Source organism: Phodopus roborovskii, unplaced genomic scaffold, assembly GCF_943737965.1.
Source record: "Phodopus roborovskii unplaced genomic scaffold, PHOROB, whole genome shotgun sequence".
NCBI lineage: Eukaryota > Metazoa > Chordata > Mammalia > Rodentia > Cricetidae > Phodopus > Phodopus roborovskii.
Genome location: NW_026126549.1, coordinates 18641072 through 18660276, shown reverse-complemented (window position 1 = coordinate 18660276; position 19205 = coordinate 18641072). Strand labels below are relative to the sequence as shown.

The window sequence follows — 19205 nt, the reverse complement described above, 5'->3', positions numbered from 1 at the left end:
AGTAAAAGTAGGTATAATAGTAATAAAAATCACAGAAAATATATAGTCATGAAGACTTAACAACACTGATTAAATTATTCAAAAATTAAAAAGTGAAAGTTAAAACTTAATTAGAATAAAATAAAAATAAAAATGTAACATAGTTAAATCTACAGGGTACAGGAAAGTATCCTAAGAGGATACCTTATTGTTATAAGTACTTACATCAAAAATGAATAAACAACTTAGTGATGTGCTGTAAGGTCTTGGAACAACAAGTAAACAAAACAGTAAACAGGGAGAAATAATCAAGATTAATGCAGAAATTAATAAAATAAGAATAAAAAAATCAGAGGAGGATATGGTTTTTTGAAAAGATAAACAAGTTTGATAAAATCTTAGCCGGATTAACAAAAAGAAGACCCAAATCAATAAAATTAGAGGTTAAAAAGGAGATATTATAATAGACACCATTAAAATCCAGAGGAAGGGAAGAACACAATTCCAAAACCTTCATTCTACAAAACTGGAAAGTCTAAAGAAATGGAGGAGTCTCTCAATACTTCTGACATGCCGAAGTAATCCAGGAAGACATAAATATTTAAATAAATCCATCATGAATAACAAGGTTGAGTCTGCAATAAAAATCCTCCAAACCCAAACCAGCCCAGGCGTAGGTGGATTTATTGCAGAGTTCTAGCAGACCTTTAAGTAAGAACTGAAGCTGATGTTTCTCAGAATGTTCCATAAAATAGAAGAGTAAAGGCTGCTTCCAAATTCTTTTTACAAAGCCAGCATTACACTAACTCCTAAAACTCCTACAGTTGATAAACATGTTCAGAAAAAGCAGCAAGATGAAAAGTTATACACAAAACAGGCAGCCTTCTACATACCTCAAACAGTATCTTCAATTAATTCTAACCATGGAAGTGAAAGACCAATATAATGAATAGTTTCAGACTATGAGGGAAGAAATTGAGATATACACCAGAAGCATACAGCATGAATTGGTAGGATCAATATTGTGACAATGTTATTCCTACCGAAGGCAATTTATAGATTTAGTACAGTCTCCATCAAAATTCCAATGAAATTCTTCACAGATATTAAAAATGCAACCTTAAAATTTATATGAAAGCACAAAAGACCTAGAATAGACAAATCTAAAGAATAAAAATACTATTGAAGTATTATAATCCCCAAATCCAAGCTATTCTACAGAGTCAAGCAATCAAAAGAGCATAGAGTTAGCATCAAAACACACACCTTGAACAATGGAATAGAACTAATTATCCATATATAATTCACATTCATACACGCACCCAATTTTTACAAAAAGGCCAAAAATACAGATTGGAGAGAAGACAGTACCTTCAACAGATGGTTCTTGTCCAACTTGATAGCTAAATGTACAAGAAAATAATTAAAATCTCAATTCCTGCTCTGTACCAAACTCAACTGTGTCAACAATCTCAACATAATTTCTGATGCTTTAGTCTGGTACAGGAGAAACTGGGGAATAGACTTGAATTGATAGATATAGGAAAGGACTTTCTTAGTGGTAACCTAAATATTAAGAATAACAATTAGTAAATGGGTCCTCATGAAATAAAAGAGCTTCTATATAGCAAAGGATACAATAAATCAAACGAGGAGGCAGCCTGAAAACTGGGAAATAACCAACTTTGGATATGCCAGCCATATATCCAAGAATGGATATAGTATATATAACGGGCTTAAAACCTAAAGCGAAATACTAAGAAAAACTAAACAATAGCTCTCAAATGGCTGAGGCACAACATCAGGAAAATGCAAGTTAAAACTACTCTGTGATTTAATCTTTCTCCAGTCAGAATGGCCACGATCATAAAATCAAATGACAACAAATGCTAGCTTGGGTGTGTAGAAAGGGCACACTTAACTCACTGTTAGTAAAATTGCAAACATGTACAGCCACTATGGCAGTCAATGGAAATTCCTCAAAAGGCTAGATTAACTCTGTCATATAATGCAGTTGTACCACTCTTGGGCACAATCCAAAGGACTCTGTATCCCATTACAGAAACACTTGGTAATCCATGTTCAGTGCTAATCTATTTACAACAGTCTGAAAATGAAATGTTTCCAAGTCCATAAACTGATGAGTGGTATAATAACACTGTGGTACATTTACACAATGGATCATTATTTATTATAAAGGAAAATGAAATTATGAACTTTGCAGGTAAATGATTGGAGATGCAAAGGTTCTGAGTGAGATAAGGTACACCCAGGTATACAAACATTGCATGTTCTCTAGCTAGCATGTGGGTGCTAGCTTTGAACCTTTAGAAATATGTTTTTAAATTGAAATAGCCTGGAAACTAGTAAGTGGCAATGAGAGAGAAAGCTTACAAGAGAGCAGAGATACAACTCAGGTGGTATGAAGAGGGAATGTAAAATAATGGGCAAGAATGGTTAATGGGGTGTGGCACAGGAGGGCATGGTTGAGTAGTAACTACCTGGAGAGAGGGAAGAATAGCACCTTCAAAAAAGCATGAAGAGACCTAGTAGTATAAAACCTCCCCCAAACACACATTTGTGCCTATATAAGAGGAGTTTAAATGGAGTTACACTATAATGGGGAAATACTGTTTTCCAGATATTATTGGCAATCTAATAATTAAAAGAAAAGAAAGAACAAACAAAAGAGAGAACAAAAGAAAGAGAGAAAGAAAGAAAGGAAGAAAGAGAGAAAGAAAGAAAACAAGGCACAATGGTAGGAATGAGATACCTCTTTCCAAGATATTGGTCACTTTCACACCCTAAACATACAGTGCATTGCCATTCTTGAGTCATAGAACAGCAAAAAGTCCAGCTGGGTCCACATGGGAATGCCATGTCTACTCTCTAGCATTCATGGTGCAGGGAAGTGCTATGCATGATACCAGGGAAGTAAAGTAATCATCAGTCTTATCCAAGTGCTAATGCCAACAACTACAGTTCCAATGTCTGGCAAAATGAAACCATTGATACAACAGTGGCAAAATTTTATGGGCATAATCAACTGCTTCAGATTTTAAGGCTCACCCTGTGAAATAGAATTTATGTGAGCCACCATTAACAAAGCCAAGAACCCACGGCTCAGTGAGTCACAGACCCAAGTAGAGAACTATTACTCTGGTAAATGGACATGGTGTTAAACTGCTCCCTAAGTTCTTAACTTTGTAACCATAGAGTAGTGCATCTCTTAACTTCCATCAGAGACAATTATTTTACAGTAGTAAAATAGGCCCCTATTATCCTCCCAAGGCTCAACAATCATAAGAGATGGGGAGGTGGAAAGAACCAAAATGGATAATTCCAGAAAAAGAAATGTTTTCAGGACATGGCAGGGTAGTAGCATATACCAACTAACTCATAGCAGCTGTGAATGAATAAAATCAAGCAAGACAAAATCCCAGCATGGGTTGCAGAGATGCTCATGAAGTTCTATCCCTAGATGAAGAGTTATGATCAACTGATAGATGATGCTTGGGGAGAAAGAAGTGCTTTCCTTTATGGATATGGCCCTTGGGAAGCTTCCCATTGGCCAGTTAAATGGCCCTACACCCATGCACATGCTGGCAGCACTAAGTGGATGCAGTGTGTTTAAAACGGAACATATGAAATTGGGAGGGAAGAATGATAAGTTGATAAAGGACAGACTACTGAGGAGGGAACATGGTACGAATTTTATAAAAGTACATTATATGCATGCATGCAATTCACAATCAAAACAAAATGAAAACGGAAATACTTTTTTCTTAATTGAGTTGTTTCTTTCTGCCCTTTAATAAATCATTGACTTAGGATGAGCTTTATCTCTAAAAGTCAGGTCCCTGAGAGGCAAACTATCAAATTGCAACATTCTGCAACTGCAAATAATGCCACAAACTCATGTCAAATAATAAAACTTGCAAATTGGCCAAATTGTAGGTAGTGGCAACAGTATTTTTCTTATGGTAAATATTGAATGATATCCCAAAGTAGTTATGAGAAAAGGAAACAATTATTGAAGAAAATGAAATTATCGAAGAAAATGGAATGACTTCTGTTCTGGTCCACATGCTCACGGTACTGAGTGGCTCAATTCCACTGCATGGATGGCCTCACTTCCTAAGTGAAGTGAGTGTAGGGACTTGCAAACGTGATGACACAAGAAAGTATGAGTTTTTTTGAAAAACTCATTTTTGCATGTTCCTAGAACTATTCCGTCCATAGACAGCTGAGACCAAATAAACTTACTATTTTCTATCGACAAAATACTGCCCTTCACTGAAACTAAGGAGACAGGACCCTGCTTTCCCAAGCTGACTATACATACACCAAGAAGAATTTCGTCTATCAGTGACCCTCCTTCAAAGAAAAAGTTTGAATGAAAGACTGATAATTAATACATGACAAGTGACCTTTATATATGGGAAAATTTTAAATATAGAAATTGGAGTGAAAAGCAAGGATCTACTTGTGGTTGGTGTTGACATTATTAAAATGTGGGAAGCAGAATACACACACACACACACACACACATACGCACACACATGCACACACACGCACGCACACACACACATTAAACAGCTAAGGGATGTGTATTCAGAGAAAGCATAAGTGACAAAATTGCTGCATATGGAGACAAGCCTTCCTCATGGCAGAATGCCCAGCAGTGTCAAAGAATAGAACAGTGGTTAGTGGCAGGCTTTGGTCAGTTAGTCAAGTTGATTTCAGAAGTGACCATTATAGGAAGTGCTTCAAATACAACATGTGTGGAGGTCACCTAGCAAGAGTCAGGAACATCTGGCTAAGAAAACAAGCATCCCTCCGTGTTTAAATGGAAAAAAATGTAGGATGGAGATCAGCAGTAAGATCATCAAATATTCAAGCAGTGAAAATTGAAGTCTTTGTGTTTCATAACTGGTTGTCTTAGTTCGCTCACATGAACCTGGAAGCAGAAGATGAACAGCTTAGGAAGGCAATGCCCTTTTGCCAAAGGTGAGCACCTTAAATACCCCTGGTGAGTTGATCATGAGCAAATGTCTGGATGACCAGGCCAACTCTTCCTTATCTTTGCAGCAACTGGGATAAACAGGATTCTCCATAAAACACACTTTGGAGCTCTGTATTCATCATTTTTACATTTCCAGAGTCAGTTTTGTGACTATACATTTGAGATTAAAAACTAAGCAAGCTAATCAAATTCCCAGTTTTCAGAGCGCTGTCAGAAAAATTTTCATGTTTTTCATTATACTTTGGCGAAATGATTCATTTTAATAAATAAAAAAATAAACCTGAATCTTGACATATTCTGATGCAGACAGAAGTACCATGCCATTTCGGAGAATTCTACTCAAATTATAATAATCGGATTTATGGGAGCATTTGTGTAGTTTTGGTTGGCATAGTTTTAATGTCTAGCACAAGGCTCTATAAAATAGGGATTTATAGCACTGTGATATGACAACCAGAGTTGTCTGAGCTATTGTATCTGACACACACACAATTAGGAGTATTAATTGTTTTAAATAAATCCATTTATAAATACACTAACCAGACAGATTCATATGTTACCATGAAATAAAATTATAGGTTTAATTGTATAATATATAATTCTGAAAGCAAAATATGTATAAAATCAATTATCAGTGGAGACTTTTCAAATCATGGTCATATTCTATTGATGTTTGTGGCAGTACCAGGCAGCTCAGTGTTAAACTTTACAGTATCATAGCAGAGTATAGAATGTTGGATCTGTGCAATACTCAAGTTGTATAAGGTTCCAATTTCTAACTATAAGTCTAACCTGATTTGGGTCACTGGTAGATCCATACAAAGCTTGTATGTGTTCAGCTATGTATTTTTTCAGTGGTAGGGTTCGGAGAACTATATGGAAAAATTTACTGGCCATTGTTCTAACATGTAAATTTTCAAATCACTTAATGCACGTATGTACAGAATGTATAATTTGTTTGAGAACATGATTCCCTAGGAGATGCTGTGGCTTCAGTACTCAGCTAATTCTCTCACTTCTCTCCATTTCTAAAAAAACACGTCAGAAATTGCCTAGAAAAAAAAAAGCAGCAAACTAACTCATGAATAAACTAAAATACAGAAAGGTCTCTCTTCTCAGCCCTAAGAGTGACAACTCTGAAAAGCCAGAAATCTCATTTCCCTTGTGCCCAGTCCTTTCCTCATGTTCACAATGACCACAATGACACTGAACTTCCTGCACACTAACCTTCCAGCAGAAGTCAACCTGATATCGAGTCAGAGTTATGAGGAAAAAATTTACATTACAGCTTTTGGTCTTTCCACTATGGACAGAAAATCTGTTTCTAAAGACTGATAGAAAATAGCACACAACTTCATGTAAATGAACATTTTAAGAGCAGAGTAAATACAGTAAGTACTATTAAAAATACAGGATGCATTTGAAGATTGATTGATCTATTATGTTGATAAATATTTGAACATAACAAGCTTGACTGAATTTTAATGGCTTATTACTCCTGTCTCAGGAGCGGAGAGAATTGGAAAACTGGAGCGTTTGACTCTTTGTTCTGGAACGTTCTGACATATAAGGGTTCCAATTTTAAGAATGAGATCTATATATTTTTAAAAAATTCTTTCCACTGGCAATGGGATTCATGGGTCCCCTAGTTCTCACTCATCTTTATACAGATGGAGACATGGCATTTCAAGTTCAATTTGCCTTACAATCCCAGTCATGTCTGAACCACCCAATCCCCCTGGACTCTTAGCCCAAAGCTTTTCATCATGTAATGAAGCTTCCCAGTGGACCCATAGGGTCACCACAGCACATACAGTTGCGTTTCAGGGATATCTTACCTGGCACCTGCCATTTGCACATACATCTAACCCCTGGTATCCACAGGAAGTTCCATCCATCACCTTTTCTGACAGAAGGACAGACTGCTCCTTTCCAACAGGAGAGCAAAACAAGGCACATGGTTTTCCTACAACAAAGTGGATAAAAGAAGAACATCGACTTGTCAATTTTTTTTTTTTAATCTAAGCTCTATTTTTCCCATAATGATACTGGGTAAAAATATAATTCCATGCTCACTGAGCAATATGACGTTAAAATAGATTCATAGCAGAGGCTTATTATATTAGATGCCATAACCGAGTTGTGTTAATCTCTACCTGAAGGAATCTGGCTTCAAATGATTGTCAGATGTATGTTTTCTGGCATAAAACTGTAGGAAAGAAAACAATCATTGTCCTGAAATACATTTGGTCTATCCTAACTTTTATCCAAATCTTTTGGGATGACAGCTTCCTTACTCCAAGCACACATCAGGATACTACTCACACAAAAATCTGATTAACATTTATACAGGAAGTTCTTCTGATGTCTCTCACTTATAAATTTTAGCATGGTAATATTTAATGTTTACAAAATCCTCAATAGAAAATTACTAAAGCAGGACAATCAATTGTCATCAAATTCTCTGTATTCTGTTTTGGTTTATTTGCCTCTTTGTTTGGTTGGTTTTCAGAAACAACAAGTGGTTGTATGGGAGGCACAGTGCTAATGGACGGTAGGACCCAGTCCCTTCACGGCTTACTCACAGACCATGTCAGTATGCCTGATGTCCAGGCTGGGAGCCACTGATTCACGGTGCAGAATTCACAAGCTGCTGTCATTTGTCCTCGGTGCTTCACTGAGCATGAGGTAGGAGGGCTGGATTTCAAATGCTAGCCTCTTAGACTCAAAAGTGGTATCGTTTTTGTTAAGTGTTTCTAATTTGAAGCTTTTTATGGAGGATCTGTAGTATCAGTTACACCAATAGTACAGATAATCAAATCTGAAACTTCAGAACAGCCTCCATGCTACATTTCTACTCTCCTGGCTCGACACAGCCAGCCCTTTACTGCTTATTAAACTTGTATAAATAGGATGGAAAATAGTTTGCAGCCCTTGACATGGCACTTGTGTTCCACGTGTGCTGATGGCATCCTATAAATACCAAATAACAGCCAGAGGCATGGAACAGGGTATCACTTTGCAAAGAGAAGACAGACAGTTAAATGAGCCTTCAAAACTGAACATTTCAAACAGTTTTCACATGTGGCTCCTGAATGCCGCTCTGAACAATTCTGGGGAGTTGGAATATGGCCTTTAATGTGCATGGTTTTGAAATTTTCCTTTAAGATGCCATTAGGAGCAGCAATAAAGCACTTCAGTGTGCTCTCACGCCTCAAAGTAAAGTGTGCTTATTCAGTGACTGCTTACTGTGTCAGATCTTTGGACTTAAAAGCAGCTGCTGTAACTGCAATACTTTAAAAGTGTGTATGTGATTCTCTTTCTAGACTTTTCATTGAAGACAGAAGCATACCATATACACGAGTTGAAAGGAGTTTAGCCCTCATGACAACTGCACTCATATTCCAAACAAGAAGTCAGATGAAAAAAATCTCTGTATTTTTCCTTTTGTAAAGGAAAGTAAACTTCATAGATGTCATAAATCTCTGATCCCAGTCTTTCTTCCTAGAGAATACACTGGAGACTGTGACACAAAGGTGATCCCTGAAACATGCCAGTACTTGGCAGGCTGGTGCTATGGCTTGATTTAAAGGAACATCCCTGTCTAAGATGCTCACTGCACAAGGGTAATCAGCAGGGCTTAGTACTCACAAAGCATGTATGTATAGGAATACTGAAGCCACGCATTGCTTTTCTTTTTAATGAGGAATATTTGCCACGTCAATAAGATCCTATACCCAGATATCCTCCCATGGCTATGTATCATAAAAGAATAACAGATATACGCTCTATAAGATATGATTATTATCAAGAATTTAGACTTGTATATGATTTATGAAATCATATACTTCATTTTCTTCCATAGTGTGTTATGAAGACTAGTTATTGGTATGTATATTATTAATCATACAGACTGATGAACTTATTTGATCCATGTTGCAAAATGGTTAAAATGTACAATTCAAAACCACAATGAAATACCATCTCACCTTAGTAGTAAGAAGGATCATTACCAAAAAGGCAAAAGATGTCACATATCGAATTGCATGTAGGGAAAAGGGAATTTTACACTGGGTTGGAGGTGTGTAGTAAGGAGGCTTCCTGAAAAGTTGAATGAACTTCCACATGACTCAGCATGCCCACTATTAAGCACGTAGTGAAAGAAAACTAAGTCAGTGTGGAAAAGGGGGATTCAAAATCATTGAAGTAATATTTACAGTGATAGAGTAAAGGAACTAAACTGTGTATCAATGTCTATGTAGATAAGGACAATATGCTCCATAATGCTAAAATGACTGAAGTCCTGTCCTTGTCAGCAAAATGGATGGCATTTAAGGCTATCACATTATGTGATATAATTCAGGCAGGAAAGATAAATTCACATGACCTCACTTATCTTTGAATATTAAGGTTGATTTCATAGAGGTGGAACATAGAATGTGATTACCAGAGACAGGTGCAAGATGCACAGGAAAACTCTGTCAGTGGGTGCTAAGGAGTTCTGGTGAACTGCATCTATAGACTGACTATGTGAGAACAGAATGTACCACACATTTCCTGAGGAGGGAGAAAATACAATTGACAATTTCAGCATAAAGAAATGGTAAATGCTCAAGGAGATAAATATGTTTTATTTGAGCACTGCACAGTATTACAAAATATTGACGGTACCAAAAAATGTACAATATTTGTGTTTATGGATCATTTAACTATAAATTTAATTTCAAAATGCTTATTTATTGATTGTATAAACAGTATAACTCACTGATGATAAAATGATGCTATAAGTCAGGATTTCTTTCATTAATTATGATATATTTTAAATATTTTTATTCACTCTTGGTGTGTGTGTGTATATATGTGTGAGGTGGAGAGCAGCATTTCAGAATCTGGCTCTCCTTCAAACATGTCTTGTAGAGATCAAACTCAAGTCATCAGATTTTTGACCTGTAAACCACTTTTACTGTGATTTCTTACAAGAGTACATTGGTGCCCACTCTGACCAACTTTCCTTTAATCTGAAGGAAACCTATTATGCTCGTTTATTCCACATGAGTTAGTTGGTTTCAAATGAATGTTCCTTTTACTAATCCTTCAGCCAATTAGAGGTGATAATGGGATTATCCCTCAAATAATGAAATAAGGTAAATTATCATATTGACTAAACCTTTATTTTTAGAAGATATTGAAAATGCATACAAATTAATGCAATAAAATTCATTAGAAGTTTGGCATATACCAATTACTATACAATTACTATACTCAAAACAGACAATAGAGGGAATAGAGATGAAGTGTAATATTACATGATGCTTCTGGGATGCTTGGAAGAGATGTAGAACCAATTTGGTTGATCAGGAATTCTTGTTTCCCACAGGATTAGCATAATCTGAGTTTCCCATCCCAAATCATGAGGTTTCAAGATATATAAACAGTGAGATTAAAGCTTGAGAATAAAAAGGTATAATGCTAAGAAAGTCCCTTGTCTAAGGGCTTGGAAACACGTACATATTATATATTTGAAGATGATTTGGAATTTGTTCTTGCTTCTACTGGGACTGCAAAAAGGAATGATGGATGTGAGGTAGGAAGAAATTTAAGGGGGCTACAAAAATTCTTTAAAATTGGGTTGTTGAGTTTGTGTAGCTGAAACAGTGTGTGTGTGTGTGTTCATTGAGATAGATCTCATAAATGGAACCAGTGGGAGTGTAGAGGAAGAGATAAGGAGGTCCAAGTCGTTTAAGTAGAGATAACAAGCAATCCATGGTAGACATCAGTTTGAAGCTCAAAGGAAAGCTCTGACCAAAGACATAACTTGATGATTAATTTGCATATTTGAACTCTTGATAATGATGGTCTACCCAGGAAGAAGATGCCAGAGTAGAGAGTATCTCTAATAGTCAGAGGAGCAAACACTAGAGACAAAGTAGGGAAGCCAGATTTCTGTTGGGTCATAGAATCCAAGACACACAAATGTTTAAATGGGCAAGGATTGGTCACTTGTTTGACGTTCAAGTAAAAATAGGACAGGAAATCATAAACAAGCCTTAATATTCATGAGACTCTTCAAGGACATTATCAGTATTTGTGCTAGGCGAGTCCATATTGGAGATAAGAAAGCAGAGGACTGTAAAGAAAGAGAGTGGGCCCACATCTCGATGTGGCTGTGCACCAGAGGGAAGTTAAGTTCTGTGTGGTCTTTATGGGAGAGGCCTATGTATCTTAATGAGCTGACCACAAGTCACCCAACACAAAGGGACTTAAATATACAAAAGAAGAAGAAGAAAAAGGCGAGCTGATCAGTAAGGTAAAGGAGGGGAGGAGAGGAGAAGGTAGCATTAGAGAGCCAACTAGCCTTGGGAAGAGGAATTGAACCCTTCCTACTTACATTCCCCTTGGATGGATACTCCCTTAGCCTAGAGGCAGGAGGGAAGGCCTAGTCCCTACTGCAAATGACTTGACAGATTTTGATGAGCCCTCCTGAAAGGCATCACCCTCCCTGTGGTGTGGGGTGGGGGGGAGATGGGACGGGAGGGGGGTCAAGGGGCATGGGAGGAAGTGAGGGAGGGAGTGGGAACTGGGATCAATATGTAAAATAAGAAAAAATAATAAAAAGAAAGAAAGAAAGAAAGAACGAACAAAAGAAAGAAAGAAAGAAAGAAAGAAAGAAAGAAAGAAAGAAAAAGAATCCCTGCTACTTAGTAGAAAGCAGATGAGTGAGTATCTGTGGATAGGGGGAAGCCTAAGTGTGTGACAGTGAGAACTTAGAGGTAGTCTGACCGCTAATTTTTTTTTCTGTTATGTTGTGTAATAATTGTTTTTTTTTTTTTCTTTTTTCTTTTTTAATACTCATGTGCTTAAGCGGAGAGAACAGAGCTTAAAGAAGCCCTAGGCCGTCCGAGTTTGGGCCATCCAGCAGACTGAAGGAAACAGGGCAAATCACAGTCCACCTTGAGAATGAGAAGTGAAGGTAACCCTACAGCATGATGGAATCGGCGAGGTTGTTGCCACTTTTGTTCATCGCCACACAAGCACACACACATTTGGTCAGCTAACACTGCAGCATATAATTTTCTTGAGATTCCCATCTTAAAATAGTGAGAGATTTATTTCAGTTTGCAAAAAAAAAAGTAGTTTACAAATGACCCACATACCTCTCAGGATCCTTGAATGCTGCACCGTGGTCGTTCTAGTGAAAATATACAGTAAAACACAAGGGTCCACTGTTAACTGTATGTGCTATCCTGTGCCATGTTATCAAAGATATGGGTGCATGTACACCTGCCGAGCCAGGACATGGAAGTATTCTATCAGTTCATGTGTGTGCCTCTTGCCACACCTTTATTTTTATTTTCCTTTCTACAATTTTGCCACTTTAGTCTACTTCCATGGACCGTACGGTATAAATAACACATGTCCTTATGTGCCTGGAATTTTTCATTTGGCGCAATGCCCTGAAATCCATCGAGTTTTCTACCTTTCAGTAGTACTGGTTGCATAGCATTCTATTGCTCAAGCAAACAACTTCTTCATTGCTCATTGCCTGTTCAGCTATTTGGGAGACTCCCAAACTACTTTCCACAGTGCCTGTGTCATTTTCTCTTTCTATCAGAAATGTTAGTTAGCTCCACTTTCGTCTCATCTTTACCAAATTCATGGTATATTCATTGTATTTCTATTTTAGTTATTCTAATAGATATATAGTCATTGTTCAAAATTAATTATTATATATATATATATATGTTTAGTTTTGTGTGTGTTATATGCCAGAAAAGTCAGAAAAACAACCAAAGTCTACAAATGACTATTAGATTATTTGTAGAACAACATAAATATTATTAAACAATTTGTGTGCTGCTAGTGGCCATACCTTCGTCGAAGACAGCTTGCCACCGAAGTGCATGCTTTGGGTACGAAGCTCTAACACTATAGACCTGACATTGCCAGTCTCTGAATCCAGGCAAACCTGCAGGACAAGGTGGATTCTCACATATTCTGTATTGTTTTCTGGGGCCATTACAATCCCTTGCTTCAGAACCTAGCCTAGAAAAAGAGTACAGATAATAAATTTCACCTTTCCCCCACAAGTACCAACTTTTAAAAGTGAAAACCATCATATTTATAAAACACAATCCTTTCCAATAAAATGTTTCTTTAAAAGTATGGATATACTAAGTGACTGAGTAGAGTAGGGCATTCATAGGCCTGTTGTATTTGTAAAAAATGAAACATTTTCTTTCGAATGTTCAATGTATCTTTTAAAATCTCTGAATGACAAGACTGACTTTAGATAACACAGAAAACGTAGTTCAAGTGCAGAGCTCAGTGCATCATGTAAAGACTTTCCCCTGTGTCAGTTTGCCCTGAGGATCTTTAGTAAATTCAGAAGCTTTGCATCTATGCGTAAATGTACTGTGTCCCTGAGGACCACAAAGACAGACTGAGTGGAACCTGTCCCTTCCCTCTGCTCTCTACAGGTGCAGTGGCATTGAGCAAGAGGGCCTATTGATGACCCCTAACTGTACCTGGGCCCAACATGGGTTTTGGTTTGTTCTTCTTGTTTTTGTATTTTCAGCTTTTATCATCACTAACTTTGTTCTCATCCTTTGCTTTTCTGAGGTCTCATCATCCTCTTGCCTTTCTCCTAGTTCCTTCAGCTTTTTCTCTGACTCTTCTAATGTACATCCTGCTCTTTTAAGTACACTGCATTACACTTACTCACGAACAGTCTCCTTCTGTGGGCTTCATTATTCATTTTTAGAAAGGCTCACCAATGTTGTCTTGTTAAAGGAGAGCTTGTATTTTACGTAAATAATAATTTGAGGCAGTAGTACAGTTGTAACAGTTACTTTCATTTTCCATTATGATTTGTAGGTGATAAAATCTTTGCATTTCAAAGCTGATGACTAAATGCCCTCCCCCAAACCAGGAGCTGTGACTTTACCCAGGACACTTGCGCTCTCGACTGCTGACCCCAGAACTGCAGCTTCGGCTACAGGAACTCCACGTGCTCCATTCTCCAGCCAAGTGCTCAGGTGCGGGGGTCCTGCGGGTGCATTCTCCAGCCTTACACCACTATTCCAAAAGTCATGTCTTAGGTGAACAAATTAGGGCACAACTGAAAATCATTCACTGGTCTATACAGTTACTGGAATTAATGCAAGTCAGTTAGGCCTATGGCAGCCCAAGTGCAAATATGAAGACTGCAAAAGACAAAAGTTAGCTGGCACTTGGCAATATCAAGGGCCACTTGCTTGGTTCTGGTGTCATGAACAGTCACCACGGCATGAAAACAGTGCTCAGGGATTGACCACTACAGTGTAGAAAATCCTGGGTTGTGAGTGAGAAGGAGTAGAAATAGTGAAGAAGGGATCTGTGGTTGCAAAAGCAGAAGAAAAACAGATAACACAGTCTGTGAAATGCATTAAAGGGGGGGGAACAAATTAATACCCCACCACCACCACCACACACAGCAGAAAGGCATATTCCAATGTAGCCATGTGTAAGTATGGACAAACAGCAATAACTATCCTTCTGGAACTAGGCTGAAACAAACATTTCAGTGAACTTTAGTTCCCACTAACACTATATTATAAGCTTCCACTTGAAAGCCAAGTTTGTTTGAAAGACTTGAGCAATTGATTGTGGAATCCTGCGTTTCACTTTCAAATTCTGTAGTGAGTTTAATAGTTTTAACTGGGAAGTGTTACCATGAAAACAAAGAAAGGCATGTGGTCTTTGTATTTTTTTTTTAATGTTTTTTAATTCATGTGTCTTTTTCATGAAGTAAAACCATTAGCCATGAAAGGGGTTATTTCTATGGCTTCTGAGGAATGGTAGAATAGGTAGATAATAGTAGTTATTTCTGTGGTTATTGAGGAATAATCAAATACGTGGACAGGACTGCTACAATTTTTCTTAAGAATAGATTATGTAGATGATGGACACAGAAAACAGGTACAAGGCTACAACATCATACCTTGAATAACATGTTAGAATATTAGGACCTATTAGGACCATTTAGCCCAGTAGTTGTAAAATAGCAAGGCTGAGAAAGTAGATCTTTCTGACTATGGGAGGCTTAATGCACCAAAGGGGATCACGATTTGGAAAGGATTTTGATAGTAGTGCAGAAATGCTGTGACTCCCATCTTGCTCATGTCCACAGTGCAAAAGCATCTCATCCAGAATAAACACTGTTTTGCAGAGGTTGAGTGTGGCACAGAGCATAAAGCAAAAGGGTTTCATGGTTAATCATGGTAACCATAAAAGCTTATTAGAAGGATCATTACAGTAATGCCGTAAATGGGTTTTCATAAACCAAAGTCCCATTCACTCAGAGCATTTTAATTAATGTCTTGATTTAAAAGTATTTTGAAGATTTTTCTACTATTTGTAGAGGAAAGAACTTAGGAAACAACACTGTATCATTTAGTTTACATCCAATTGATAATTTTATAAGCAAAATTAATCAATTCCTGTATATATTTTTGTTACATTAAAACTTTAATTCAACCTCTTTTCAATTTAGTATGCTTTAAGCTTCATCTTGTAAAGCAAGGTGGGAAGTGTCACTATTGTTAACATTGCTAATAAATAAACTATGGTTATATTTGAAGGTTCAATCTGACATGTGAAAAAACATGCAGGAAAAAGTGATCAATGTAGAATTACATATTAGCTTTAAGGACTCCATAATGTTATGGGAGCCATGGAAAAAAAAAATCCTAGTATGAAAACTGTCAAACTTGAGTTGGTCACAGTGTTTTGCATGCCTGGATGCTGTTTACTTGGCCCTGGGTGCATATCACAGACCCTGTGCCAGCAAGCTGGCACAGACTGGCTAGACAAGAGTTCATAGACGACTGGAAGTCTTCTGGAAAGCAAGAGGACTTAGCCTGCATATAATTTAAACTGGATCACATATAGCACTTGAAGAAAAATGGAAACAGACATGCAAACCAGCATGCACACAAAAAACAGTAATATTTAAGGAAACTGTAACATGATAGTGAAGGTTTGTCCCCTTGCCGACAACCAGGTTTCTGCACCAGAGGGACGTGTTTCTGCATCTTGTAGGTAGTGAGTGTTGTTTCTGTGTTACACAAAGTGTTAATTTTGCTTAAATGATTATACAATAAATTACTATATAAAGCATTCCTAGTGATGCATTCCATAAACTTGGTAGCATCATATTTTGTACCATGTGCTTGTTATTTTTAAAATCAAGAAGTAAATGCTAAATAAATGGAAAAAATTCTATTACCTACAAGATTAGTTTTATTTACAAAAAAACCCATTAATGCTATATAATATCAATCATTTCTGTGGCAAGACATGCCTTAAAATGTCTGGTTGTGTTTCTGTGCTGCCAAACCAAATATTTATGCAGACCTCTGTAAGAGGTTTATGATAGGAGAATTGGTGGAAGGACAAGGAGAAGTCACAGCAGCAGGGCCATGATCCTAACACACCCTCTGCACACACTGTGGAAACAGGGAGAGAGGCAAGGGCAACAGGGGCCGTCTGCCCAAACACCTGGTGGTTGTCACGGTGTGGGGGTCTTTGTTATATTCAGTAGTGGATGACCACAGCATTCTCAAGTGCCTTAACTCAGGAAGTTAAATGATTAGATAATAATGAATCCTTCGAGGTATCTAATTCAAAGTTGCTGCTTAAGTTTCCTTTTCTCTCTTTGCATTCTGAGCAAATTCTGTGAATAAATGGAAACCTATGTACTTGCTGTTTCATACTAAATAACTTAGTAACTCATTGTTTTCTGTATTGTTAACCAAAAATGATAGATATGGTACAATGGTACTAGTGTACAAAGAAAAAGGTTGCTTCTTTTACCTTGTAAAATGCTATTTTAAACAGTATGTAAACATTCATCTTCAAAATCATTTGATTAATCGAATTGTACAGGGGCCTTTAAAGACTCAATGACAAACAACCCTTCGTGGCACAAAAGACTTTAAAAATTCCCAGCTTTTTTCTTGTTTTGCATCATACCAAGCTAATAGCAGTTAGTGTGAGCCCAAAACATTTAAAAATTAGCAGTAATGTAACAAGTTTGGAAGTTTTCTGACTGGCGGCTCCTACAGTAGCTAACAGACATGGCTTTTGGAAGACGTTTGCATGATGCAAGAAACTGGGAAATTCATTATCAGATTTTCAAATACAGAGTGTTAACAACATGTAGAAAAACATTATGAGCATGGTCGCAGAGGAAAAAAAAAAAACATTTCACCTTTGATGAGTAGTTTTGGCTGAAAGAATGAATTGATTTTAGGGATCTCAAGTAAATTATTATTAACTATACAAGAAGACTGTTATAGTGAAAATATTTAGAATTCAGGTTATAAAAATGAGGCACTAAATAAAACTTGTGTGATGTTGGAGAATGCCTGGCCGGATGTCCAACATCCCTCTGTGATTCTGCAACGGTGTTTCCAATGATGAAAATTATTGTCTTTCCAGAGTTTTATGATTCATGTAATAAATTACTCAGGTTAATGTCACGAGACGCTCCTGATAAACACACATTGTTGTACCTCTGTGTATAATTTGAGAAAAAATAAAACAGATCTCAATCGTCATTCTCCATTTAATCTCATAGAAAAATATTTGGCACAGTCTATAAACAGCTGGCTGATATTTCACAGAAGTGTCCCCCAGGAGGCCATTCTCATATGGAAAGTGACAAAACACTTCAACTCTTCAAAAGGAGTTCCAATTTAAACAATGTGTAGTTTTTTCTCTTTTAATTAAAGAAATCATAGAAGTACATGTTTATATCAATATATTATTGCTTCCTAAAACCAGTCCAGCAACCCTTCTTTAAAAAACACATTTTTGAGGTGTGTGTGTGTGTGTGTGTGTGTGTGTGTGTGTGTGTGTGTATGTTAACTTCCATCTCCCATTTACTTTTTCCAGTTCCTCCCATGTTTCCAAACATGCCCTACTATCAACTTCATTGTTCTCCTTTCTCTGTATTTCTTTCTCCCTCTCTTCTTTCCCTTCATTCCTTTCTTCCTCCCTCCCTCCCTCTTTCCCTCCCTCCCTCTTTCCCTCCCTCCCTCTTTCCCTCCCTCCCTCCCTCCCTCCCTTCCTTCCTTCCCATATATACAGTGGTGTGGGACCATCCATGCCAAATATCTCAGTGGCCACATCCTCACAAAAAGAATGCCTCTCCTTCCCCTACTAACCATCCACTGTCAATAACACCTCACCAAGAGGTGGGGCATGAGTAACACAGTTACCTTTTTATAACATTTTCAAATTAATTTCTACTAGTGTAAAAGGATGCATGCTATGTGCATATACAGCACAGGAAGCCTGCACCTTTCTGGAACATCAGAGAGTATTATGGGATATTTGTTTTTCTGACACAATTGTTCCAAGGCTGTACGGGGGACATTAAGTTATTAATGATACCTCTCCAGGTTTTCGATGTTAACAGTTGTGCTACCAAATTTCTATTGTAAGAAATAACCTGAGGAATGTTGGTGTTCCAAATTTTAAGTAGAAAATCTAAAAGAAATGGATGAACTTCTAGATATATATTACCTACCAACACGAAATTGAGATAAAGTGAATAATCTTTAAAAATCTCCCGCAAAACTCAAACCAAATCAATGAAACAAAAATCCTAACATAAATAAATTAATAAATTAATTAATGAGCAAGATCCCAGGTCCAAATGGTTACAGTGTAGAATTCTATTCCATCTTCAAAAAAGAACTAACATTAACATCCACAAATTATTTCATACAGTAGACATGAGGACTCACTCTCAATTCTTCTTATGAAATCAGTGTAACCCTGGTACCAAAACCAGACAAACACAATGACCACAAAAAGAAAATTATTGGTCAGTCTCTGTGATAGCTGAACTCCTGAGGGGAAAAAAATCATAATTAAAAGTATTTATCAGTGATCTAGGAAATTTTATCATTGATACTATTATCTGTGCTTATTTATTTCTATATATTTAACTAATAAAAGAACATGAGTTTGTTTTAGGGGAATGTAGTATTTATATCTGACTGTGAACATTATAATAATACCAAGAAAAATTGTATGCCTTAATATTAAGAAGACAACAATACATATGAAAAATATAAAAATTACAACTAAAAGTAGATGAAATATTAACATTTTAAACATACTGAAATGATCTGACTGATACTAAGACAGA

At 36.9% G+C, this 19205-nt stretch overlaps 1 protein-coding gene across 1 annotated transcript in view; it reads right to left on the bottom strand.

Annotated features, from left to right (window-relative positions):
* The window catches only part of Adamts19 (ADAM metallopeptidase with thrombospondin type 1 motif 19), a 178977-nt gene that overhangs the window by 63459 nt on the left and 96313 nt on the right, over positions 1 to 19205 (bottom strand). The window contains exons 12-14 of the mRNA XM_051201008.1: positions 13950 to 14080; positions 12876 to 13048; positions 6844 to 6971 (exon numbers count right to left, since the gene is read on the bottom strand). Of these exons, the coding sequence (XP_051056965.1) occupies positions 6844 to 6971; positions 12876 to 13048; positions 13950 to 14080 (432 nt within the window). The remainder of the gene's footprint in view (positions 1 to 6843; positions 6972 to 12875; positions 13049 to 13949; positions 14081 to 19205) is intronic.